The sequence below is a fragment of the Lepeophtheirus salmonis genome, chromosome 13 (assembly GCF_016086655.4).
Source record: "Lepeophtheirus salmonis chromosome 13, UVic_Lsal_1.4, whole genome shotgun sequence".
Classification (NCBI taxonomy): Eukaryota; Metazoa; Arthropoda; class Copepoda; order Siphonostomatoida; family Caligidae; genus Lepeophtheirus; species Lepeophtheirus salmonis.
In genome coordinates, this window is record NC_052143.2 from 31,915,902 (window position 1) to 31,942,897 (window position 26,996).

Sequence of the window (26,996 nt, forward strand, 5' to 3'; positions counted from 1 at the left end):
TTACATTTTGTTTTTTTGGGTTTAAAAGTGAATAATGACCTTTCTTTCTCATCATCAAGACTTAAATTCAAAAACCAAAGAAGTTCTATTATAGAACAACTTCACCTTCCCTTGATAAGTGTAAAAGGAAGAAGATATTATCTTGAATTTTAAGGAATTTCAATATTTTGGCACAATACAAGCCCACCTTTATATAATCAAATTAGAGAATCTGGAATTATTTACTTGCCATCTGAGTTGCATATAAGAAGAATAACAAGTGTGTTTTCAGCTTAAGGAGGAGTACCAGTCTCAACATTTGATTATTTAAAATCTAGAATTGAATTAGTGGATTAATATGACAAGTATATTTCGAAAATAATGGACGAAGTCTATTCCTCACAGAGAGTTGAATTTAGTGGTGGCAATATTTTTGGATGTGATAGGAATGGAAAATACTCGAAAACCATACTATATTTTATTGTGAAGAGTGTACTTGGGAAAACAGTGACATGGTAGCTATGATACCAATCACAAATATTAAAGCTTCCATTATAAAACAGTATTAATGAAAGTTATTGAAGTAATTACCAAAGTTTTGCCCAAACAGAAAATTCTATGTGGATGAACTAGGAGGTTCAATTTTTCCTCGATATATACTGAATCCTTTTTCCACTTCCAAAAGAAAAAATATTTATGTCATTCGATTTGGTACTTATATAAAAAAAAATTATAACAACTTTACTAGCAGACAAATTTATCATGTCCATCTTTTGAAAATGAAGATTTTAGGTATCATGCCGAATTTGGGCATGTGCCAGGGATTGAAATGACCTCACAAGCGTAATCATAAAGTATGTAATGGCTCCTCAACCTATTGAAAAGTGTCATGTTGATGTTTTCGTAAGTTTTTTTCAAGATTCTACTCTGAATGTACGTAGCCATTATGCCTTGAAAAATGAACAAGTTTGAAGCTTCAAACAAACAGAACAGGTTATACATGAAGGTGGTTTATCTTCCGATACATTTTATGCTGCCTATCAAACATCCACAGGACTAGCCCATCGAGCTATATATTTACTGTATAAAAATAAAGTTGAGTTTATTTTTCTTCGTAAAGTTAATTTGGACCCAATAAAAAGCTGTTTTGGGTGGTATAGACAACTTGCTGGTGGAAATTACTACATCAGTTGTCGACAGTTTTTTAACTGAAAAAAAATTCGAATTAGCATACTTTTAAAAACCAATATCATCAATTGGGTCAATTTTAGTCGATACAAAAGAGTCAAATTATACAAGTGAAGAAGATGTTTCTACATTTATCAGCCTTATATCTTCCAATTCTGCAATGTAATTAAATTTACTTAAAGCTCTCTAGCCGCTGATTTATTTTTGTATGTGGCTATATTACCCATTGTATTTTAAAAACGATCAATTGGAAGTGCTGTACCAAGTTCTTATCTTAGTAATGGAGATATTACTTCCTCAATGGATGATTTGGGAAAATATCAAGAATTAAACTCTTTTGTTAATGAAATTGATAGAGGTGGACATAAAAGCCCAGTGATATTATTTTTCTTCTTGAATGACATCTCTATGAACCGTTAAAATATATTTTTTCAAATAAAAAAAGGCGAATTGTATTTATTTATGGGTAGTCCAAGAAGTGTTTATGTAAAAGGGTCACGAAGATTCTATTCTTCTAATGAAACTACAGCTTGGGTGGAAAAATCTTCATAAAGAATGACCCACAAAACTTTTTCTTTTTGATATCGCTATAAAAAAGACGAATGGATATTTTGCAATAACTTTTTTTTATTTGAAAGCCTCAACATTTCGATTAATAATAGAACACCACTTAATTCATATGGCCACCATCGCTGGCCTTACAGTAGCCTATTCTGTCGACCCAATTTTTCAATACATTTTCGATTGTGTGAGCTTCAATAGCTACAATGTCGACTCCAATTTCGTGTTTCAAATCGTCAATCGTCTCTGGATGGAGGATATAACATTTATCCTTGACGGTTCTCCACAAAAAATAGTCCAACAGAGTCAAATCGCAGCTACAAGGCGGCCAGTTGACGTTGCTGTTTCAGCTTATGATGCAATTGTCGAAGACAGTGCGCAAAATATCCACTGTAACGTTGGCTGTGTGGCACGTAGCGCCATCTTGTTGGAACCAAATGTCGTCGATGTCTTCCTTTTCCATTTGGGGAAACAAAAAATCTTCCAACATGGCCTGATAGCGCTCACCATTGACCGTAACGGCAGCTCTTTGCTCGTTTTTTCGCTTTCGGCAACAGCAGCAATGTTTTCGATTGAGCACACTGGACGAACACGGGAACACGTTGTTTTATCCATTAACGAACCAGTTTCGCACACACGCTTCACAAATTTATCCACAAAGTGCCTGGAAGGCGCTTCATTTCGACTGACGTAATTTTCTTGCAGTTTCGTTTGAAGACTCTCCAATTTGGAAGTAAGTTTTCAGTATTTCCCAATTTTCTTTGCGCCTAAACTTAACCATTTCTTAAGCCGGAGACCTTTTACAAAATATTAGACATAATGAGAATATTTCTACATCTGGCAAACGTCAAAAAAGTGGTAGTTTAAAATGCAACCGCTGGATGGGCCACCCGTTACATTAATAATCATTTTCTTTGCAGTACTTTTTTTAATCTAATTGCATCAAAAATGTATAATATGCTTGCAAAAAATATTGTTTCTGAAGCAAACAGAACTGTTCATGTAAATCAAAAAAAAATAATTATATAACTAAAAAAAATTCAAAGCTGAAATTAGATTAAATATTGAATTAGCTCCTTTTTTTCTGGAATGTCATTTGTATATTGTACATATTATATTTGTTTTATTATAGGTGGTATTACAGCATGCACCAGCATTATGTCCCACGGCACAAATCCAAATTTATTATTGTTACTTAAGCCGTAGACTACAAATTTGACCATTAAAACTTTCAAAAGACATCGTTTTGGACTTTAAAGCCTTTAAAAAAAGTTTATAGGGTATATATACGATTTTGTGCTATATTTCAAATGAAATAAATATAAAAATAAAAGTGAACATTAATTATTACAAATATTTCAGTATTTAAAAAATAAATTATCACCTACTTTTTCTTGATTATAATTCATATAAAATATATATATAACGACTAAAAAATTGAATAAAGTGAAATGCCTTACTTTAAAGCTAATATCTGTGTTATTTATTTTTCCTGTGCTGTAAATCCCAGGTAATGTTATAGAATAGACTTTATATTTCAATAATTAAAAAATGGCTCCAAAAATAAAGAATTTGATTGAACGTTTAAAAACATTAATAATTTGTAAACATCTGGGAATTTAGAATTTTTTTTCCAAAAAATTTAATATTTTCAGATTGGGATTATAAAAAAAAATTTTATATTTGAAATTTTTGTCCAAAAATTATATTTTTTGTGAATGGTTGCGAATGTTTGAATTTTTTTAAATATCAAAGTGTATATTTGAGATTTTTTTCAAAAAATTGATATTTGAAATTTAATTCTTCAAATTTTTTCGAAGAAATTTTAATTTTTGGATTTTTTTTTAAACCAGGCTTCCCTCCCCCTCCAAAAGAAAATATAATGCTGTGGACGTCCGTGATAGTAAATTGTCCTTGTAGTGGCATTACGTCATATAAAATGGCACTGCTATAACGTAAACCCACGAATTTCTGAGCTAGAAAATTATCCTTTATCAAATAAAGCAAGTAAAGAGCGGGGTCCTAAAACTTGCTGTGGCAAGACTAACTTACATAAAAAAAAGAAGCTTTTATGGAATCAAGAAATGACAACTCAAAACCAAAGTCTTCTTTCATAAGCAATAACAACCTCGACACACCGTTGAACAGATTTACAGCTCTTGTCGTTGAAGGTTGTGTCCATAGCGTACCACGCTCTCCTGATGGCAGCTGGGATCGAATCCAAATCTGAAAAAGAGGTCCAGCAGGTATTTTTCTCTAAGAACGCCAACTTTATTACTATATTTGCTTCCGTACATGGACTCTTTAAATGAATAAACTAAATTAGCGTAATTTTTTGAAATTAACAATCGATTTTCTTAAACATGTATTTCTTTTCTTACCCACTTTTAGGAATAATTTTTTCTTTTATTCGATTTTTATATTATTGTATCTCTGGTTTGAAGTTTTGACTGGATGGATCCCTTCGAATATCGGCCACACATAAAAATATTGCAGGTTATTCCTACTAAAATCGAAATTCATGTCATGAACAGTTCGGACTTTGGTTTGGTTAAAGTTTGTTTCATAGCATTAACGCATAGTATCAGCTCATATTCATGTTTTTATAAGAGTACGTTATAAATTAGAAGTGATATAACTCTATCTCTGATCTAAAAACGTGGAAATTTTTGTTTAACATATTCCATCAAGAAAGATTGATGATCAAAATTCCTACAAGGAGTTGCAAATAGGATTTTTTTATCTACCATTTTCAAATTTTTCATTAAATTGTTATAACCATATACATCATATATGAAACTTTCTATGTGAAAAAAAATAATTCAAGATAAGTTTAAAGTAAAATATTTTTTTCAATATATAATTTTTTTCACAAACTTCCTTTTTATCCCTTTTTTACCAATGATGCCAAATGGCATCATCAACTTCAAATTCGATTTATGGTGTATTAAATATTCCCATGAGTCTACTTATTATTCCAATAGGTAGATAGCATTGCAATATGATTATATTGCATCAGGTTTGTTGTTAGGCGTCCCCTATGGCTCTTCATAGCTGATAAGTTTCACATGAAGTGCCATTGAGGAGGTTGTCAACACTGCTCTGTTTACGATTGCAGATAAAAAAAAAAGTTATTCACAATATTTGTATATTTATCTATTATAACTGAATGTAAACATTCTAGAGATGATAATAGAATTGCAGGTTTTATCAGAATATCAGTATTGTGTGGTCTAGATTTGTTGAAAGTAGCATGACACCATATGGCAGTAATGGTATTTTATAATGATTTTTAGCTAAGCTAATAAGTTTTATTCATCCAAGCAATCTTGACCAGTATGATAAACTTTTCAAAGTTAGACTCTCTCAACAATAACTTTTGTAAAATTGAACCAGAAGAACGTAATTCAGTGGAAAAAATGATGATACCTTTCTGGGAACGTAACTCATTGAAACAAAATATGATAAAATAAACCTCATAAATTCAATGTTTTTGCTAGAGTACAAGTGGCATCCTATATAACTTTGAAGTATAAGTAGAAAAAAAGGATCCACAAACGTCTCCCACAAAGAAGTTGGTGATAAATGGATTTATTGTCATAACGCTAGTTAGTAAACTTCCAAAGAATCAAAACTTCAAGTTTTATACTAATAATTGGTTCATATCTCACAGTCTACTCTGTGCATTCGTGGAGATGGGGACTTATGGTACAGGGACAATAAAAAGTAATAAATTACCTGGTTGTAGTCTGAAAAGAGATGCTACGCTAAAAAATGATTGTAAAGGGAGCTGGAACATTTGAACTGAGACAATAAATAACATAACCTTCGTCCAATGGTATGACAATAAGTCTGTAAATTTTTTATCCAGTATCTACAGTTAAACGTTAGTCAGTAGCTGAAAATAAAAGCATATTGCTATTCCTATCTCTACAACCGTGAAAGAATACAATACGAACATGGGCAGTGTTGACCTAAATCATATGCAGTTACTAACTATAAAATAATATTTCAAAATATATATAGGGCACATCAATATAAAACGTACTGAAAAAAGGAATTAAAAGGAATGTACTATTTTTACCAATTGTAATATTAAAATGATATTATTTGGAACTTATATTTTTTCTTTTCTATCAATTATGGTTTTAGAAATTTCCTAAATATGGCATATTGAATAATTACCTTTTTTTTAAATATTTTTCCATTGATGCCATATGGAATCATTCTTGTTTCGTGCTTTAAACTTAAAATTTAATTTTGAAATGTGCATATATTGTTATATGATTTCCATTCTAATAAGATTTTGTTGTTAAATATTTTTTTACTCTCAAATTAATTTGGGAAAGAGAGGGTTATAAATAATTTCTTATAAAAAGATCAAAAACTACGAAGTACGAATCATTTCATTTATTATTAGATTGTTACGAAATACTGTGACTGCCCTATAAAGACAAGAAATTACATTCAAAAGCTTGAAAAAAGTACTCCATCATTTTAGATTCGGCTTGGATAACATTGTTATATTGGTTCTTCAACTACCTGGAGAGCTTCTCTTCATTCACGAACTTCATCAGGTCTTCATAGCTACCAAAATCGTAATCCAGGATCAGGTGTTTCATCTTACAGAAGAAAAATCGGTGACAGAGATTGAGATTGAACTTGTAGGGATTCCGTTTAATCGTTTCCACGCTTTCCTGTCATTCGCAGATCTCTATCATCGTATCTCGTTTGGCTGTGGTCCCGGCAGGCAGGGCTTCGACAAAAAGTCGCTTGGATTTAAACGTCAAGCCCATCAGGATCATGGTCTTTCTCGTTCACGAGTAATTGAGGGTCGTTTTCCCCTTGGGTCCAGCCTGACATTCGTTCACTACTTCCTGTGGGAGAAACCCCCAGATCTCACCGTTCCACCGACAGATGGTTGAGGAATAAGGCAGGCATCTGGGTAAACGATAGTAAGTTCAGTTGATCTCAGATAATGTTTTCCCCAGTTTGTAGTGTATTAAAAAGAACGAGCGAAAATTTTGATGCTCCATATTCAGTGAAGAATGGAAAAATATGTGCAAATTTTGTAAGTAGGTATTAGCTATTTAGTCTCCGAATAACTATGGAATGTTTTTTGACAATAAAATTCATGTAATAATCGATGCTGGTGGAATTTTGTGTACGTAAAAGTGTAACAATTTTTGAAGAACTGAGGGATTTTTTACAAATCCTAAGTTTAATCATTAACAAGGGATTATTAAACTGATAAACTATCGCATATTATCAGTTGTTTATGCTTCAAGAGCATACTGAAAAGTATTGGCCACAAAATATAGAGCCAAAGAAATTAAATGCATTTTTATGTATAATAAGGTGTAAAAATACAGATTAAAATACCTTTATCCAAGTTAAATAAAAAAGGGTTGAGGACTTACTTATATCAAAGAGAGTAATGACTTTGTTATACAATCTCACTTTTATCTCTATGCTGGTATCTTTAAAAGATTAATTTCCATTAATTAATATAAACTCCAAAATTGGCGGGAGTGGCAATGTGCTCCTTTATATAAAAATTTTCTAAATTAAATTTTTATTACTAAATGAAGCATCTTAATTTAATCTACATAAGGACCCCAAATTGAGCTTTCTCCCTCAATATGTTCCAAAGTTATGGTTTATTATGTATTTTAACGCTTTGTACTATATGTTGACCTTTCATAATTTAATGGCCTATTACTTTGACCATTTATAATCTTTGTACCAAGTTTGATTAAAATGAATTTGTAGCTTTTACCGCATTCCTGGTGACTACAACTAAACTTAGAAACATACACATGTAAAAACATGAACTTTGTTGGCGAAGTTTATACATGAGTAAGGATGTGAAAATGGTTCTATTCCTTGAAATCCGTAATCTACAAAATATTTGTTCTCTTTTTAATTATTTGTCCCAATTCTAAAAATTACAACGTATTAACGAGAAACGAGCGCTATACTTATTTAATGAACTTTTGAGTAAATATTCCGTCTATCAAAGTTGTCCAAAACTACTTTTCTTTTTTATTTGCACTGAGGAGGATTGTAATTAATTTTCATGTTTGTGAATGAGTCATACATGGAATGACTTCATCTCTTCATTTCTTTATTATTAGTTATTACCAGTAAGCTTAAAAGTTACAACCATCGATCGAATTAGAATGGAAGTAACCTTAAGTGAGCTTTTAAAAGGTAATACCATTCTATGTTTATATAAAGTGCCATCAACTCAAATTATCCATTATTGTCTGATGATGCCCATAAAAAACTAATTTTCCTTTTATACTAATTGCCTTTTAAGCCGAATATAAAGAAATAAATCAATGCTCTCATAAAACATTTTTTTAAAAGAAACTTTATTTATTGAATATAAACATAAATACGCTTATTTAAAAATTAATATATAAGTTTAATTAAATTAAATACATACAATAAATTTAATAAAATTACTCAATAAAGAGATTTCTACGTATAAACACAAAATATAAACATTTAAAATACACTAAACCATAAATATATTATTATGTATATTAGGATTAAATTGTTGACAAATGTTTGTCATTTAAAAAATAAGTTTAATATAATAAATTATACATTATACATATTGTTTTTTTTGTTTGCAAAAAAAAGATTTTTTGTCTTTTCTTATATAAAAAAAGTTATGATAAAAGAATATAATATGTTTTTTTTGTATTAAGTAATGATGATTTATCATTTTTTTAAAACTATGAAAGAAGCTATGGGCTATTCATTCAACGTTATAGACTATATAGTAAATGCTATAGAGTCTATGTTGATGCAAATCAAGTTCATTTTTGCGTATTTTAGCTCTCTTTCTAAAATAAAAAAATCATGCTTCTATCAAAACAATAATAATGACGTCACGAAAGATCCTTTGTAATAATACTATTATTAATAATATGTGCTTTTGAAAAATATGTTTGATGATAAAGGACATTTACTTTTTTCTTATTCAGGTCATGCATAAGTGACATAAAAAAGAGATGAAGAATTTCCCAAGAAATAATGTGTATTATAAGATCATGTACATAATATTGACCACGTTTTCAGTATTTTCCCTTGCTCTTTTCATCACTCCCTTTTTACTGACTTCACATACTTCTAAGCACCACGGTCATGTTCCATCATTTCTATCTACCAATATTTATTTCATGTTCTCGTCTCCCGCATATCCTCTACTGGGCTCGTTACTTCATTGTCCATCAATCGTGACTCATCTCCTAAGGTATAATGTATTCCCGTAATGGAGGAATGATCCGATGGAGAAGTAATCATTTCCCTTGTGGATATAGTGTCTAAATCCTTGTGCCCCCTGTGATAACGCACCCATCGAAAAAGAATCATGGAAATACAGGAAGCCACAAGACCACTTAGCGCAATACACACACTTAGAAGTGATACATAGTCAGTTTCAATCCCAAGTTCTACTTCATAGCCAGGGTTTTTGGTTTTAAGAACAGCGGAGCTAATAGTGAGAACGTATTCTCCTTTTCGTAAACAGAGGAGGAATCGGTATGTTTGTCCCGGATCCAGCCCGTTCACTGTGTAGGAATTCATTTTTAGACCAACGTCGATATCTTCATATTGTTTGACAATGGGAGAGTTCCGGGGAAAGCGGGAGTCCTTGTTGGAGTCGGCGTGTTCTTCTCGTTTGACTTGGAGAATGTAGCCTCGTCCTGTACTTAGATGAGTTGATGTGTTCCAGCTGAGGGTCACGAAGCGAGAGGCCACTGTTACTGGGAATATTTGAATGTTTTCAGACTGAAAAAAAGGAAGTAAAAATTAGCTTTTTTATCAAATGAATCTGATAGGGGAAAATATTAATATAAATAGTAAAAATAATTTTCAAAAAAATAAAGTAATGGTAAATTTAAAAAAATCATAATTCACATGATGACACTGTAAGTCACGAAAGTTTATGTCATATACTTATGTGACATTTTAAACTATATTATGCATATACTTCTTAATCATAAATAAACTATACCAACTTTTTTTCTATATAATTACTATAAGGATATTAGCGGCCAAAAATTGATAAAATATTTATCAAATATGAAAAAATTATCTATAATACCTCACTACTAAAAAAAAAGTAAATATTTTTTTAATGACAAATCTGTAGATCCAGGGAATTATCACACAATATTTGTTGTGGCTTGAATACTTCAGGCAAGACTGGACCATTGAAAAGTACTTTTTTCTCCAAAAATTCATTTTAGAGATTTTGGTAAGTTTACAATCTTCAATTTCTCATCTTTAATTAGACAAAAGCCCATAATCTAAATTTTTCGGATTACCTTCCAAACTCAATATTGTATGCAAATTGTGCAACTATAGCAATTCTTTCTACAACTCAGAGAAGTGTGGACATTTTTTTAAAGTTATTAGACAAATTTGCATCCTTTTGTAATGGAACTGAATAATAAAAACTCGTTTTTCTCATAACCGTATTTGCACAGTTGACTTGTCATGTTAGGTAACTATCTCTCTTTATCCACTGGTCCGATTACTCCATTTTTGGCCTGGTTATACTGAAAATTTTGATCAAGATGCTAAATCTTCATAAATTGATATTAAAGACTAAGTTTTTATACTTGTATCTTCTAATGCTGTGTTATGCATGACTAAATTTGTCATTTTTGTACTACTGATCGACAAAATGCTTCTTTGATATCAATTTGTATAAGACACTGGAAATTGTTGGATTAGCACCTTAAGTTTGACCTAAAGTCTGGGCCTGCAAAGTCGTGGGAAGTTTTGTTTCCTCTGTACTTAGTAATTTGGTTTCAAAAATGTACTTTCCAAACGTTACTTCCTTAATGGCAACATTGTGCTTTTTTTTTAATTTATCAATTCGAGCCTTAACGTCTATTGGGAATCCAGTATAAAAAAAGCTTGGCCTAGGCTAAATCTAGGATTAGCACCTGCAATTTTATGTTCAATAAAACCATAATTTATTACTATATCGTAAATATCAATGTGTTCAACATTTTCTCCTCTAAAGCTTAAAAATTCTGCATTTTCTAGTGTAAGCACAAAAGTCTATTTTCCTTAAAGACAGTTGAGTAACCTCTTCTATCAATCCTCCATGATTTCCTGATATTATCATAAGGAGGTTTATGGACATTTTTTTTAAAGTTTTTTAAAGTTCTGACTATTTTGAATAATAATTGTAAAACAATTATATAATATGTCTATATGAAATAAAATATAAACACCTTGCAAAGAGGAGAAGGCCCATAAAAACCATGACTTGCTTCATCCTCAAGATCTCAAGATACAACTTTCGACTCTCAAAAACTGACCTCCAGTAGACTGTAGTCCAAAAACAATATGTTAATAAAAATCAAAGTTTAAAACTATAGTTTAAATAATATTTATTTTTTTATCAGATAAAAAGTTGTAATTTCTGTACAAATTGTAACTTGTATTAGAAAATTGTAAAAGTTTCAATTTTTACGTCTCATTAGGTTTTACTCAATAATACAAACATCAGTCATTTTAACTACCAACAAAATTTTAATCTAAAGAAAATTACGTAGTAAATATGCGTATGATATTTGAACATTATTATTTGCCGCCTAATACTTGTCCTTTTGACATTCTCATCTCAATAGCCGAAAAAGATATCCTCCACATCCATGCGATATTGAACAAAAAAAAAATTTTTTTTTATAGATATGCAATATATTTTTACATAAGAATGTTTAACATAAGTTATTTTACGTTTGTTCTGATAGAAATAAAACCATGTTCTAAGTTTTAAAAAAAATGTTTGTGACGAGTTTCTACTTAGAATAACTTTTTAAATTTAAAAAAAACTTATTCTTTATATGAAATCCACCTATATAAATTATATATAGCGCGTTGTTATCTAAGTTATAAAACTGAATCCTTTTGCTAATATAAAAAGATTTAGTGATTATAAACGGAAAAAAAGATGGTAAGTGTTCAATTTTTAATTTTCGTTCATTATTGAATAAGTGAGTGTGTTGTTTCAAATAAGAATTCTTTCCTATCTTTGGTCTTAATAATTTAAACAATGCATAATAAAATAAATATAATTTAATCAGCCACCTGTAATGTATTTGCAACTTGGGCCATATTATGCAATAATGGCGTCGAAAACACACATAAATATAATTTCATTATAGAAATATGACACTTCTCTACATAAAAGGAGACTGTCAAAAGCCTTTTGGTCCCTATAGCTACGGTACCGTTGACTTGAATATTTTAAATATTTTTTGAAATTATTTTAATTCAGAAGGTTTTTATTGATATGTCAGTAATTCATTCTTCAAATGCATATAAAAACAGCTATTAACTAAGATATTAACAAGAGTCTTAACTCAGTAATACCATATGTCTTACTCCCGCCTTTTTTTCTTGCTCTCTCAAAAAATCCCATCCTTACTAAGGAGTAGTTTATATATCTATATGTAAACTACTCAAAAAAGTCTTTAAGCCTTTCTATTGTTCATAAAAAAAAGGATATATTTGTAAATTAATGAAAAAAATTCGTCCATTATAAAAGTTTTAATGAAATCTATTTATATTATGTTTTTTTTTCAAGGAAACTACTGCATTAAAGCACTGTAACAATTTGTAAAAACATACATATTTAAAAATAATGCAGATATACTTAGTGATTAATCTCACTCAAAAGGAAATTGTTATGTCATTTTGGGGATAGAAACACACATAAGAGAATTACTAAGAGAAAATTTGTAACCATGGACAAAAATTACAACTCACAAATATTTTTTTACCATATTGAAATGACTGGTAATAACTAGTAGTAATTTTATATACCTATAAAAAATGTTTTTATAATTTTAATAAATTCAATATTTATAAAATACAATACAGATAAGTCTAAAAAATAGGTTTGTAGATTAAACAACTCCCAAGTGATGTTATTGATGTTGGCTCTTACTAAAGATTGATAATAGGTTTAACTTTATGATAACTTAAATGATAGTGTTGCAACTTATTTACCAAGTCTAAATTTACTTAATTTTTCCTTTGTCATATTGTAGGTTAATCATGTTATGCTTTTGACTTAAGACGTTATAACTTAATTTTTCGATAACTAACATAACATTTCTACAATTTCCAACAAGTTGGGTCAAAATCGATCATATGTATATGATATTGTGTTTCGAAGTTGTATTGTTCAATTTTGACAAAAAAAATAAACAATAAGTTAATTTTTGGTGGAACAAAGGGCAAAGTAAAACTTTGGTTTGATACTTTAAAGACCCTTCTTAATTGCTGGTATCGTTTGTTGTTGAGTCTTTAAGGTCAATTTTGGATGGAGTATTGGGCAAAGAGGCAATGTACAACTATAAAATTATACTCCACAAAATCCAACAAAAACAAAAAAAAGACAATAAGGAAAGACCCAAAGGACAATAAGGTATAGTTCTACTTTGTCCATTGCTCCACCAACAATCGACCCATTGTAGGTACTATTTTATTTGAACGTTACTATATGGTATTAATTCAATAACAAATGTCTATAAATGATTTCAATTCTAATTAAAGATTATATATTTATTGTAGGGTTTTTTGATACACAGATAAAATGTTAATTTATAGTAGAAACAGAAACTAATATTATTAAGGGTCAAATTTTCACTGTAAAAATAAAAAAGGCTTGATTGAAATTACCTATTTATATTAAAATATAATATATTTTATTTTAAGGTTTAAAATTTACATCACAGTCTACTTAATGTATGACAAAAAAAAAAAAGTATTGTAAATCTTACTGATAGCTACTTGTTTATCATTGCTTTTGTTTACAATATATTGTTAATCAAAAATCCAACGCAATGCAAATATATATTACTCCTTTAAACCTCAAAATACAGAGTTGAATTGAGTTATAGATCAAAAATTTCATTTTGAAACTAGTCTACAGTCAAAATAATCAAATACCCAACTTTGGTTAAATAATTTTCGCCATGGAAATATCTCACGGAATGCCCCTAATACTAATTTATTGGGGTTATATATAATTACATTTTTGTTTTGGTTGGGTATTAATACAAATTTTTTGAAATTTACTTCAAAAATTGGAAACATATTTATGTTTCTTTTCAAAAGTATGTTTATTAAAAAGTAGATGGATTATGATAAATCCAATATTGTTCATCGTAAAGATATGAAATAATAATATGAGCATGTAAAGATTAACCAATCCTTGGACAAAGAGATACAACTCAATGATAAAAATATTTGCTTATAATTAATGTTTGGGAGGAAATAAATTTTCAAACAACCCCAAATACAATTAATAAATAGAAATGATTTTATTTTTTTTTAGAAATTTGGAGATTCTTAACTTCAAAACAAATTATTTAAATGATAAACCTTAATATGTAACATAGATTTGAACAATTTTTTTACAATATGTTTCAGTCCAAGATGACAGGGTTTGAAGTAATAATGATAAGTCCCTACGAATTCATAATATTTATTTACAAGTGATTTTTCATTGACAGAGTTATATATTTTATTACTTTAAAATAAGAAAAAATATATATAGGGATTTGATCTTTTTGTAAAAAATGACTTGATATATTTACTTTTTATTACTGTACCCTTTTCTTGTATTGATAGATATATATTTTGTTGGATATATTCCAGAAGGAATAACTTTATTTCCATTCATCTGAGTCCCTTCATTCACAGATACAATCATTTTTGTCAAATGTTATTCTTTCATCATATCACTGTCAGTAATAAAACAAAACATTATTTATTATTTTATCATTGTATCGTGATTGTTCTTATTCTGTTTCTTAATAATACAAATATTTGCAATTATTAAGAAATTGACAGATTTAGTCCATAGTTTAAGAGGCAATGATATATTACATGTAAAAACTTGAAGCATATAAAGATATTTTTACTATTATGGCCAATTCTGAAGTTAAGTGAATTCAATGTTCCAAAAAGATTTCAAAAGAGTCTTGCAACAGAGATGATGGGTTTATTTCATTACCGGTGTCAAAAGTGGCACCTCCACTCTCACAAGGTTATCTCAAACAACTTTTTAGATAGCTATCTGTACAGGAAAGTGTGAAATCCCAAGATCTCTTGCTGCTCCTTCAAGGACTTGAAGGGATAGGTATTGGCGTTTTTCTTTAGCCACTCCAGGTCCAGTTTTTTCTTCTTGTCAGATCCCTTCTTCTTCTCTAACGTTTTGGACTTGCTGACGTCGTAGACGATGGTCCTAGAGACGCCTAGGGATAAGGAGTGCGTGAATATAAATTCTTCGATCACGTGCAACTGTAATGTAACTTTTATGTAAACTATAGAGCTCATATCATTTTTTGTTTTGTAGTTAATTGTTTATGATTCAATACATTGAAATATGAATTAATTTTAATAAAACAACCTTTAATAATTATTGAATGAGTAATTGCTGCTATTATAATTTATCACCTGGTAAGTTTATGTTATTTGAAAAAATTGGAGATATAAATTTTTTTGTTTCTTATTTTTCAATTAATGGAAAACATTAAAACGCGAAGGATAGAACTAAATATAAATGAATGACAAAAATATTTGAGATATCGACAGTTGAGGGTGTTTCTACTATTTTGACTATAGTCCTTACAAATAATTATTTATCAAAACTGCCTTGAGATCCTCAAAAAGTAACTTTGCAAATCAGATCTATAGCCGGGTCTACTGGTCTATATTTCCCCCCTCTTATTTGTGATTAATTTTATCAATTTTTTTACCAACTGCAGATTTACTTATTAATTGTATGTTATAATTTTACTACTTATAATTTTTCTTTCGTTAATTTGATATATTTGGAAATAATTACAAGCTCTTTGTCTTTAGAAAAAATATGCAAAGTACACCTTAAATATTAATGTTACAAATATTTTGCAACGTGAATTTTTATTGTGGAATGGAACAAAGTTGAATGATGGTCCAAGTAAACTGAATTAATATTTATTATGAAAATACATTCAAAATTTCTCGAGCGAATACATTTAGAAAGTACCATTTGATTGATAGATGACGTGGATGGAACTTTATTTTATATCGATTACAGGCAGATTATTATTTTCATAATACTTTGTATTTGTACTTTATTATTAGTCATCTTATTATTCTTCTTGTAAAAATAAATTATAAGAGACAAACAAACAAGAAAGGATTTTCTTTGTACCAAGTAGTAAATTTATTTAGGAATGAATATTCTTTATGTTACTGCTTGTAGCCTTCTTTAATAAGTAAATTTGTGGATTTTCCACCTCAGTAAAAAAAAATATCTATTGATCATAATACTTAAAATTTAGCTGAATTTTTAAACTCAAATCATTCTTTATTATACATTTAAAATTTGAGTACCTCTGAATTAGTATAAATTATTATAATTAAGTTTATTTCATTTTAATCAGGCATGAGTGATGGTTCCATATGTTGCTCACATTCAAGAAGCTATGATTTTATATTTAGTTGGGAATTAAGAAGGAATATCTAGTGATGCAAATTGAGTTGGTTTTTTTAGCTGGCCCGTTTTTTTGGAATTGGTAATCTGAAGAATGGATTTTCTTTTCTTCAGCTTTTGTTGTTATTGTTTAACTCCAAAGTAGTAATTTTTTTTTTCCTACTACATCCAACTATATTTAAAACCTGATAGTACATTCGTTTGGGCTCACTTAAGACGGAAAGTAACCTTGTCGATTTGTTGCAGAGTTAGAATTGTAAGTCCTTGTTAGACCCAGAGTGGACTTGAGGGTTAGTATTGGAGGAATTCTTCCCGATGTCCATCATATTTACTTATCCCCCTAAACCCTTGTCACATCTGCTTATATCTGATCTAATGAAACGTCATGAACTGCTCTTCTCAAAAACCTTCTTAAAAATTTTTAGGGCCACCATATTGATTTTTGGTTTATTTTTTTAACATGCCCAAAATACACACCATTTTATTGATGAAGCGCACCTAAGCTACAGAATGTCTCATCACCTTTCCAATTATATTTTGCGTTTGATCATGAATTTGAATTTTACTAATTTAGAAGGAACTTACAAAAAAAGCGGTCTCTTTAATTCTACTATTTGGATCATTGAGAAGAAAAGTCGATTTCGTAAAGAGGACCAATGCAACAGAATATGCCATTTTAAATTAATATGCGTTTATCATTGAGAAACTGACACCGTTGAAATCTATAAAAGTACGAAAACGAGGAAGAACTTCTATTAATCAGCAGCTGGCTACACTGGTTTTAAAGTTAAATTCCCGATAACAACATCTCATCTTGTATATATATAAGATATCTTATTAAATTTGGCCCTACCCTTTCAGCAAGGTGCTTATGGTTTCTATAAGATTATTCCCAATGATTGAAAGTGCAACATTTTTAGAGCTAGATAGTCATTTGTCTGTTCTTTTGTTATTCCTATTATTTTTTCTCAATTTTATTGTTCCTTTTTCAATTTTCACAAATATGTTGCTGGTCATTATTTTTTCATTTCACGTTTTAAACACGTTTGTTTGAGTGTATTGTAGCCTGTTTTTGTCCTTTTTTCTGAGAAAGTGTTTTTAAAATAAAACTATTTATTTGTAAGAGGCTACTTTTTTTGGATAATTAAAAAAGAAAATGAAATAAAAGGTTAATTTACAAAACCTCAAATTAAAAAAAAAAAAAGGATTAAAAATTGACATATATACAGTTAACCTAATTGTTCAAAAATGAAAACATCAGAAGGCTCTGTTCAGTTAAGAGGGGATTTGAAATGGAGAACACAACTATAATAAACGTACATAATTTATAAGGAGTGGCTGTTTAATTTTCCAGTTAGTGAACATCTTCCATATAGTGCGACTGTGATATTGGTAAAAAAGAAACCACGAGAATAAAATGTATTTAATTTAATTAAAACCCCTTGAACACTATTAATAACGATATCATTTATATTTAGAATCATTTTTATAAATATTCCATTCATTCTACACTCTTAAATAATAAAAAGAAATGATAAAAATACTTGTATGATTATTAGATATGGATAAAAAAATAAATCATTATTTTAAAAGGTTTTTATCAATAGGAGTTTGATGTTTCAACAAGATATAGTTTGTTATTGTAATAGTAATATAATTACTTTTTTATTCTTGATACAGCTTTAAGTGAAAGTTCAGGGAATAAAATAATTACTTATTAGTTGTTATAATCAGGGTGCGTGTATTAAATAAAAAAACAAAACATTTACAGTATTCAAATTTTGAAGTTACTGTTGTGCAACTTTGTTTTCAAATTGAAAAAAAATCAAAATTTAAGATATCATAATGAAAAAAAACAAAACAAAGAAAACTGGAAGTAAAACAGTTAATTAAAATCACTAAAACTTTTTATTGGGTATTTTGTACTCACTAATTACACCACAAATGATACAAAAAATAACCAAATTTAATTATGATAAATTAAATTACATTCTGTCAACAAATTGAACATTCTTACATAATGTAAAACAATACATTTTTCTATTTTCTAAAGAAAAATGTCGTCATGTGCTAAATGCAGTAACTAAATTAATATTCATAATATCTTCCTTACTTACACATTACTAGCAGAAGCGGAATGTGTAAATACAAGCATATGAATATAATTGAATAACATGGGTACATACATCTGTTTGAGTCTTTTAATTCAATTAAAACTTTTCAACATGGAGAATCCATTGTTTTATTTTGAATTTTTCATGCATTTATTTTTAAATCTTATAATTAGCTTTCTGTTTTGCACAATTTTAATAGAAAAATGAAAGAATATGGAAAAAAATATGGTTAAAAGAAGAAAAAGAAAATTTATGATAATATACATATATTAAACTACTTCAACATAAAAACAATCGTAAATAAACTCAATTAAAGGAGAAAGTCCCTATATATCGTTTACATTATATATACCAAATGGACAAAGTGAATCTGGAATAACTTCAACAGCTAATTATGAGACTTGTAGAAGGTAGTTGATAAAAATTTCAAAATTTAAAAGAAGCTTAATGGCATAGCTGTCGAATTTATTCACAGTTTTTTTTAATATCTCGTAATGAAAGAATGGAAAAAGTCAATCTAATATCCATCATCGAAGCTCGCCACGTAGAACACTCCGCACAAGAAATAATTTCCTTTTGAAATATCTGTAATCAGCAGTTTATGAAATGATTAATGCCTTAAATTAGAAGGGAAATACAGTGAGAGCTGCTCATTCAACAAGATCTTACAAAATCTTGACTAAATGTTCATAGCTGGCTTGAAACGATTAATTGATATTCATCTAGACACGTTAATTGATAGACGGCAAAGGATTACAACGTGAGCAAAGGTGCCATAAAAAATGCCATCATTTTTTCAGGCGAGGAATTCCTCACCACTGACGACAAGCATAACCGTAGAAAGCGATAGATAGATCTGTCTGGACCCTGATGAGATCAAACCAGTCATGAAAACAAAGTATTGGGCTCGTGCATGTTCTTGGCAGCCATCAACACAGACGGAAATGGTATGATCCCCCCACTTCTTTCAAAAAGCCAGCAAGGTAACAAAAGAGATCTAGAAGGACGTTACATGGTAATCCCATGGATGAATGAGGTACTGAAGGGAATTTTACGTTGGGGTTGCGAACTTTACAGGCCTTGGCCTCAATATGCGCCTAGATGCTGTAGTACAGTAGGTTGAGATCAGGACTATGGGGGGCCAAGTCCTTAGCCCACTTAGCAACGTTATTGGGGAGATTCTTACCGCGTAAGTTTTGGACAGGGGCACGGGGCTATTTTCTTCCTGAGGATGTCCAGGTAATCGTCAGCTGGAAGGCGATATCAGGTGGGGAACCAGATTTGATTCATCTTTTTCTCGTTGATGCGACGAGTCCCGTCGTCATCCAAGACGCAGAATGCTGTGTGGTGGTCACGTACCTGGCACAGTATTTCAGGGGTACATCGGGAAATGTCAGTCCCCGATCATTTTGTAGTTTGAAAACCGAATTTACCGTGAAAGTCTTCTCATTAGAATATATATTATTGTCCATTGAATTTTGCATCCTTGCGTTCAAGAGTTTTTATATGTTAGATATAATATATTCAAATTTTTCCTAGATTTTTCTTGGTTGGCTTATTTCCAATTTTGTATGACATGATAATTAATAATTATAACTACCCACTTCTCAACGCACGTAATCAAAACTTATAATAAACATAGAAACCAAAACAGTAATAGACAATAATGTATGTACTCTAGGCCTGATTTCGTAGAAATAATAAGAAAGTAGGAAGCGCTGCATTGTCCTTCTGTAACATTTTCTCGGTGGAGAGAACTAAAAATTTAGGGTATGGTGTATTAGCTTTATTTTATTTTTAAGATTTATATTGTACCTGATATGATTCTTTTAAATAAAATCGATATGTTTTTCAGTGTTATATTGTGATGATTAATTTTTGTATACTTTAAGTGCAATTTCAATATCCTTCACAGATAAAAATTTAATCAACAGTCCATATTATATGCAAATAATGAAGAACGCATTTGCTTCTTTTAGTTTTCATCAACGGAAACGGCTTTACACTTTTTATTTTAATGAACATTTAGCAAATGTCAGGGATCACTTAAAGTGTGTTTTTTATTTATATTGAAAAAATATCTATTAAGTAAAAAAATAATTTACATATTTATATATTAAACTAGGTTCAAAAATAGTTGTACTTCAGTACGAAAATAATATATACCTATATATATATATACCTATTGTGTCAAACAACATAGTTCAATTTGAAATAATTTCTTTTCTAAAACTTAATATGCATTGGTTTGCATCTCGGTTCTTTCTAGGGAAGGAAAAATTCTTAATGTATATGTACTTCAAACACAATTCTTAGGGCAGATGAAGTAATTGTAATACTATAATGTTTAGTTATACTTAATACTTAATCAGTGCAACTCCATCTAACCAATGAAAGGAAAATACCAAAAATAAAAACAGTCAATATTAAAATGAATCATTCTATATTATTTTTGTGTTGACATGTCACATATTTAAAATACTTTGTCATTAGTGAAAAAAAATTATTGGGAAATAGTAGATGCTTTGATCTATGTATTTCAAACTTTTTAACAATCAAAGAGTTTTTTTCCTTTATCAATATTGGAAGAGCATTAATATCGTTAATGATACTTTGTTGAATAAAAAAGTGTAGAAGTGTGTATATAAAAAATCATTTTTCGTTTTATAGTATTTGTTTATATAATTATAACACTCGAAGTATAAAAACGTTGGATTAATGTTAATCTGTGAATTGAACTTAATTTAACATATGTAAAAGTTTTTGAGTCTTTGTAAGCTGATATTTAATGTTTTATTATATTGTATTGATAAGTTACTTATTACTGAAGCAGGCCCACGCCTATTAAAATAAATATATAATAAAAATATGACTAGGGTTGCACAACTATTCGTTCTGTTTGTTATTTGGTGAATTAATGTACATAAATTTGCTTTCTTAAAAACATATATTTTTTGTATGAGGTCAAATTGCAACTGTTTGATGTTTCTAGTGAAGTTCTGGGTATCATGACAACAGCTTCCTCATACATAAAGAAGAATGAAGGATCGGTTTTGCACTGTGAGGATTATTTATGTCCAAAACAAAACGGAGATTTCAAATCGGGAGGACTCAAATGTGACTGTTATCCCAATTCAGACTGTGGTAACAAGACTCAGTAACTTGTCATGTCTCAGTCAGGTAACTGAAGTGGATAAGTGATCATTGCAAAGACTGCATTGGGAAGTAGTCCGGATTATAATTAAATGGGCTGTTTTGTCTAGGGTTACATTCAAAATAAAACAAATCGAACATGTAATCCTATCAAGCACTGATTGCCTCCATCAACAAGAAAATTACCTACATACAGGGATAATACTTCGACAAAACCTGTTTCTCCTTACATATCCGGATTCATGGCGTATACAGATCGAAGGAGCTCTTTCTTAATAATAATATGTACAATTCAAGCTGAAAAAATGTCGCCTCAGTGACACTTTAAAGATTGTTAAAATAATTTCTGATTTCATCATTACACCCTGTATTAAGTTGATGGAAAATATGCAACGTTTAATCTTTAATTGGGAAATTTACAACTTCAAGGAATTGGAAGCACCTTTTAAATGCCACTTTTTAGAAGTTATTTCAGAGTGCGTCTGTACCCAAACGTCTTGTCAATGACCATTTTCCAAACTTTTTTCCTAAATTCTTCACGTAAGAAATGTTCCCAGAAATGGCTTCTGTGTGTGGTTTCGGCACTTTTACTATAAAGTATATCATAAATACGGCTCAAATATTTTTTTTTTAGTGAAAACATATTTACACTTTGCTTAGCAAACATTCGACGAAAAAAGAAAAAATGTATCGTATCTATATTTGTCACTACGTTGAGAAATATGAACTTTATATAGAATAAATAAAACATTTAACCAAATTTTTGTTGTGTTTCAAATTATTTTGATTAACTCTTTAGTGGGGGTACATTCCCTTCATATCACATTTTTTTACATTATGATATTGGACTATAAAAAACTATATATTGAAGTAAACAATAATTTTTGTAGTTGTTGACGAGTTCGTTCATAAAAAAAAGTCTATACTTTTGTGTATGTTGGAGAAAGGAGTGTTCTGTAAGTATTTGACTTTATACTTAACTCAACACATTCTTTTATTACTAATTATACAAACCTACAATAAAATTTTTGTTCAGTTGTAACGTTGGTTAGGCACAGATGAATAAAATTTTACGAAAATGAAATAAACAGATTAAATTTCAATTAAATACACGATTCAGATTACATTTTATAATTATTTTACATGTAGTTGGTCTGGCATATATTATTTTAAATAATTATGAATGAATGAAATATCTTTATTCTCCTTACGAAAAAAAAAAAAAAGGAAATCTACTAAAAAGTGGATATTAAAAAATTATTTCTCCCATTTTAAGGGCTTAATATTTAAAAAATTTTCACACAGTGCAAATTTCATAGTTCACAGATATTTCTTGTTCCCAAAAACCAAGAATCCCCTGTAAATCCTTTATTAAGAACAAAATCATGTTATCTTCGCAAGAGACACTGTCATTTAGTCCTGTTTCAAATATTATTTTATAATTAACAAATATATTTATACTGGTTTCTTCTTTAACATTATTTATCTGTTTTATACCCTTGCAATTTTCTTTTAAGTTAATTATCACATCCATCAGTCTCAAACTTTTGAAAAATGCAAAAAAAAAAAAAAAAAAAAAAAAAAATAAAAAAAATAAAAAATCTAATTCCAAAATTCTTATTCCCCATTCATTGCAAATATTTTAATGTTCAACAAACTAATCAAAAATTAGTTTTAACATGTTATATTTTTGTGCATTGAGAAAATCTAAAAAAAATTAATTGATTTAGTTAATCAATCTTAATTTGAGGTAATTAATGACTTTAATTAGCAAATATATTAAACCATCACTTAAATTAAAAATATTTGAATAAAATATTCAATCAGTTAAGAAAGAATACAAAATAAATTGACTTTTATAAATAAAAACGTAGATACCACAAAAAGATGATTATTTTTATTATCCATTTATTGATTGAGCCAATCTGACCCTATATTTAGTATGTCTATAAAAAGATGCAATTTTGAACTTAATAAAATTATAGAATTTTGTATTTTTTAGTTATAATCTAAAATATAGGTTTGCCTTCTAAAATTGTCAGGTTGTATAGTAAAACATAATTTAAGGGCTTTATTCCTCCTTTGGTTATCTAAAGCATGGCTGAATGAGCGGACGGAACCAATTCTTGTTTGAAATACCCCATCTGATTGTGAAGCTTCTTCATGACAACCTCTGCTAATCACTGTCAATTCATCTGAACAATAAAATGTTTTGGAAAATTTCAAGTCATTTAGAGGAGCATCCGCTGCAAATTCTAAAGTCCTTCACATTGGCGTATAAAATAAAGTTAGGAATTATTTTATCCTATCCAGCTTTTTTATATTGACTTTCCTCAATGAATAAAAACATAATTGGGAATATTGGGATTTTTACGGCCAATTATCGTGCTTGATGAATTGGTCCTAGTTTCTTCAAGTCAGTACCTAAACGAAAAGTGAAATTATAGTAAGTTTTGCAAATTTTCGATCATGAGCTCTTGGAGATGTGTCTGATTTCAAAATTTTATCTATCTTCCTTAAACAATTTGCCCTTTTTTCTATCAGACATAATATTTTAATACTGAATTTTTTGGTATGCTCCTTTTCAAGTTAACCCATTTGTCTTGGTAGTGTTTAAACCAAGGATTTTCTTGAGATTGAACTTTCCCAAACAACTTTTCTCAAACTTAACATAAAACAACTTTCAATATATGCTGTCTATATGCTAAATAAAATAATTTGATGCTTAATAAGCATAGCGGCTCCCTTGTGAATTCCACTATAACTTGGGAAGGAAAGAACATAAGAAACTTAAGAAAATATTAAATTATTTTCTGCGAAAAATAACTAAATGAAAAAGAAAATAACATTTCTAGAAGGGGGAATGCAATTTAAGTACTCCAGTCCGCGCGCCTAGATATTTCTCTTTACCTTCATTTTACTGGATAATCTTGATACTTAGATAATAAAATATATATTAAAAAATATTATTTAAAAATGTTAATATTTTAATTATATGTATTTTTTTGGCATTCAATCATTTAGTTTTTGTTCAAAAACTACACAAAATCATCAAAAAAGGTATTTTGTAAGGATGTTAATGGGGATGAGGCAGATTATAGAACATATTTAGATAAAAAAATGATTTCCAAGCTTTTCCCATCTTAAGGCATTGGGAAAAATACGGAAAACATATCAAAATTCAAAAAAGAATATTTTTTAATAGGTCTAACTCTGCTTAACAAATTCGTTTAAATATCATCGAAAATAAATAAAAATCTATTATTTAGATGATTTCTTTTTTTAATCCCAATTTACGGTCGTAAAATAAACATTATAAATTAGAAGTAGTAGTTAAATCATCCATCATTAATGTCATAAATAATTAAAATAATAATTAACGCTCAAACTAATAAAAATGTATTTATGATCACTATTTAAAAAAAATATACATAAATAGATAAAAAAAGTTTAAATCACAAAATTTATAAGCTTGACTGTTGAATTGTTTTATGTTGCTTCCTCTTGTCATTTGGCAGACGCGTAGCCCTTCTAATTATTTTTATATATTTAACCAGTTTCTGATTCTCATCAAAACTCTTCATAATTGATAATAATCTCTATGGCATCTTCTACATCCTCGAGGAATTGTCTTTTTATTCGTCCTTGTTGCATACAGGACTCACAGTATTTTTGCAATCAAGGCTTCTATTTTGAACTTTTCTGGAAGAATTGAAGCCGTTGACACTAGCCAATTAACTTTCGTGATTCTATATTACTATTTTTTATGTACCATCTCTTCTACTCTTTTAATTAATTGCCTCAAAAGATATCTTGATTTTTCCACCACCAAGGAACAGAAATTGCAGAATGTATTGTTCTGGTTGTTGTTCGAAAGTGAGGATGTAGCCATTTGAAATTGGAACCACTTTTTTTCATACGAAATAAAAGGCTACAAAAAAATTGATTCGGGGATTCACAGTGGTCCTGAAAAAGTTTTTTTAATCTAATAATGGTTACAAGTGACAGGTAAGTAAATTAAATATAATTTTTGTTTATCCTAATATCATGTTTATAAGGACAAAATTTAACAAATGACTATTATGTTGGTATTTTTTTGTATTAGTTAACTTTTTAAGGAGCCTGCATATCGGAAGAAGCTGAAAACACATGTTAAAGAAAAAATGTGTTACTCTTATCAGAAAATGAAATTTTCTTTTACAAAAATAGCTATAGAAATACTTTCAATCTACAAAAAAATAGTTTTATTTTTTATCTAACCTTTTAAACAAGGATTCTTTTGTATTACACTATTTAAATAAATTGTAGAAAGTCTTGTATAGTCTTGGCAACAATATGATTCAAACGAAAATAGTATCATACATAAAAACTTAATTTTTTAAATAATTCAATATTTAGTCTTTCAACAATAATTTATTTCAAAACAAATCTATTTCTCAAAATACCAGACAATTTAATACAGGTAAAATACCTGTCTTTCAGACCCAAAGTTACTTTTCCTCATTTTTTATGGTTTTATCACGAAATATGGTTTTATTACGGGGTGGCCTTCTGAGCAAAGCATAACCCATAATAAAGTTGATGTATATACAGTGGAGGATAAAAGTATTTGATCCCTTGCCGATTTTCTAAGTTTCCCCACTGATAAAGATTTTTTATTAGGGTATAAAGCATGTAATTATATTATGTAATTTTCTTATACCACTCTTTTGTTGCTATGATCATATGTTTTTGGTCATTTTCGTACAAGAAGATCCATTGCATGTCCTATTTTAAGTACCTTAACCTGAGGAAAGGAAGTTCTAGCCTAATATTTCCCAGAGGATGAATTATTTTTGTTCTTTCCTTTTAGCAGATAAAGACTCCTAAAATATTATTCTTTTATCTTTATACTTGAAAATGAGTATTTTTAAAGTAAATGTATTAAAACTTTTGGTTTGTTGTAGCTATTACCTTTAGTAGTAACAAAAGTAGTATATCCTCATTTATGGGGGAATAAAGAAAGGCATAAATATTTATTAAATATCGATGAAGTTTGCCTACTTGAAAAAAACAAAACAAGATACATTAAAGTTTAATTTTTTTATATTAAGCTAACTTTTTTTATAATTATAGTTTTATTTGGGTGTCAACCGTAAATGCTTAATGATAACTTTGAATAAAGTTTTTTATCTTTTTATTATTGCAGATTTTTTACAGGTTAAAATTGAATCCTTTTAAGGATATTAGATTAACATTACCAGATTGTATCGGTGAAAAAGTAATAGATATAATAAGCTGTTTTTTATTTGCAGGCTGTGAAAAACTATTCATATCCAATACGATAATAATATATATTGGTATTAGTAAAAATAATTATACGCAGTAGAACTGGTTATATAGACATAAGTTTTAAAAATTCACACTTGAGTTATCGAGGTTCTTTATAATCAGCTGAAAATACAAATTTATTAATCAAAAAAATGAAACTATTA

At 29.0% G+C, this 26,996-nt stretch overlaps 1 protein-coding gene across 1 annotated transcript in view; it reads right to left on the reverse strand.

Moving 5' to 3' along the window:
• Positions 1-8,088: 8,088 nt before the first annotated feature.
• The window catches only part of LOC121128365 (uncharacterized), a 178,189-nt gene continuing 159,281 nt past the window's right edge, over positions 8,089-26,996 (reverse strand). Inside the window, exon 3 of the mRNA XM_040723947.2 lies at positions 8,089-9,531. Within this exon, the coding sequence (XP_040579881.2) occupies positions 8,920-9,531 (612 nt within the window). The 3' untranslated portion in view covers positions 8,089-8,919. The remainder of the gene's footprint in view (positions 9,532-26,996) is intronic.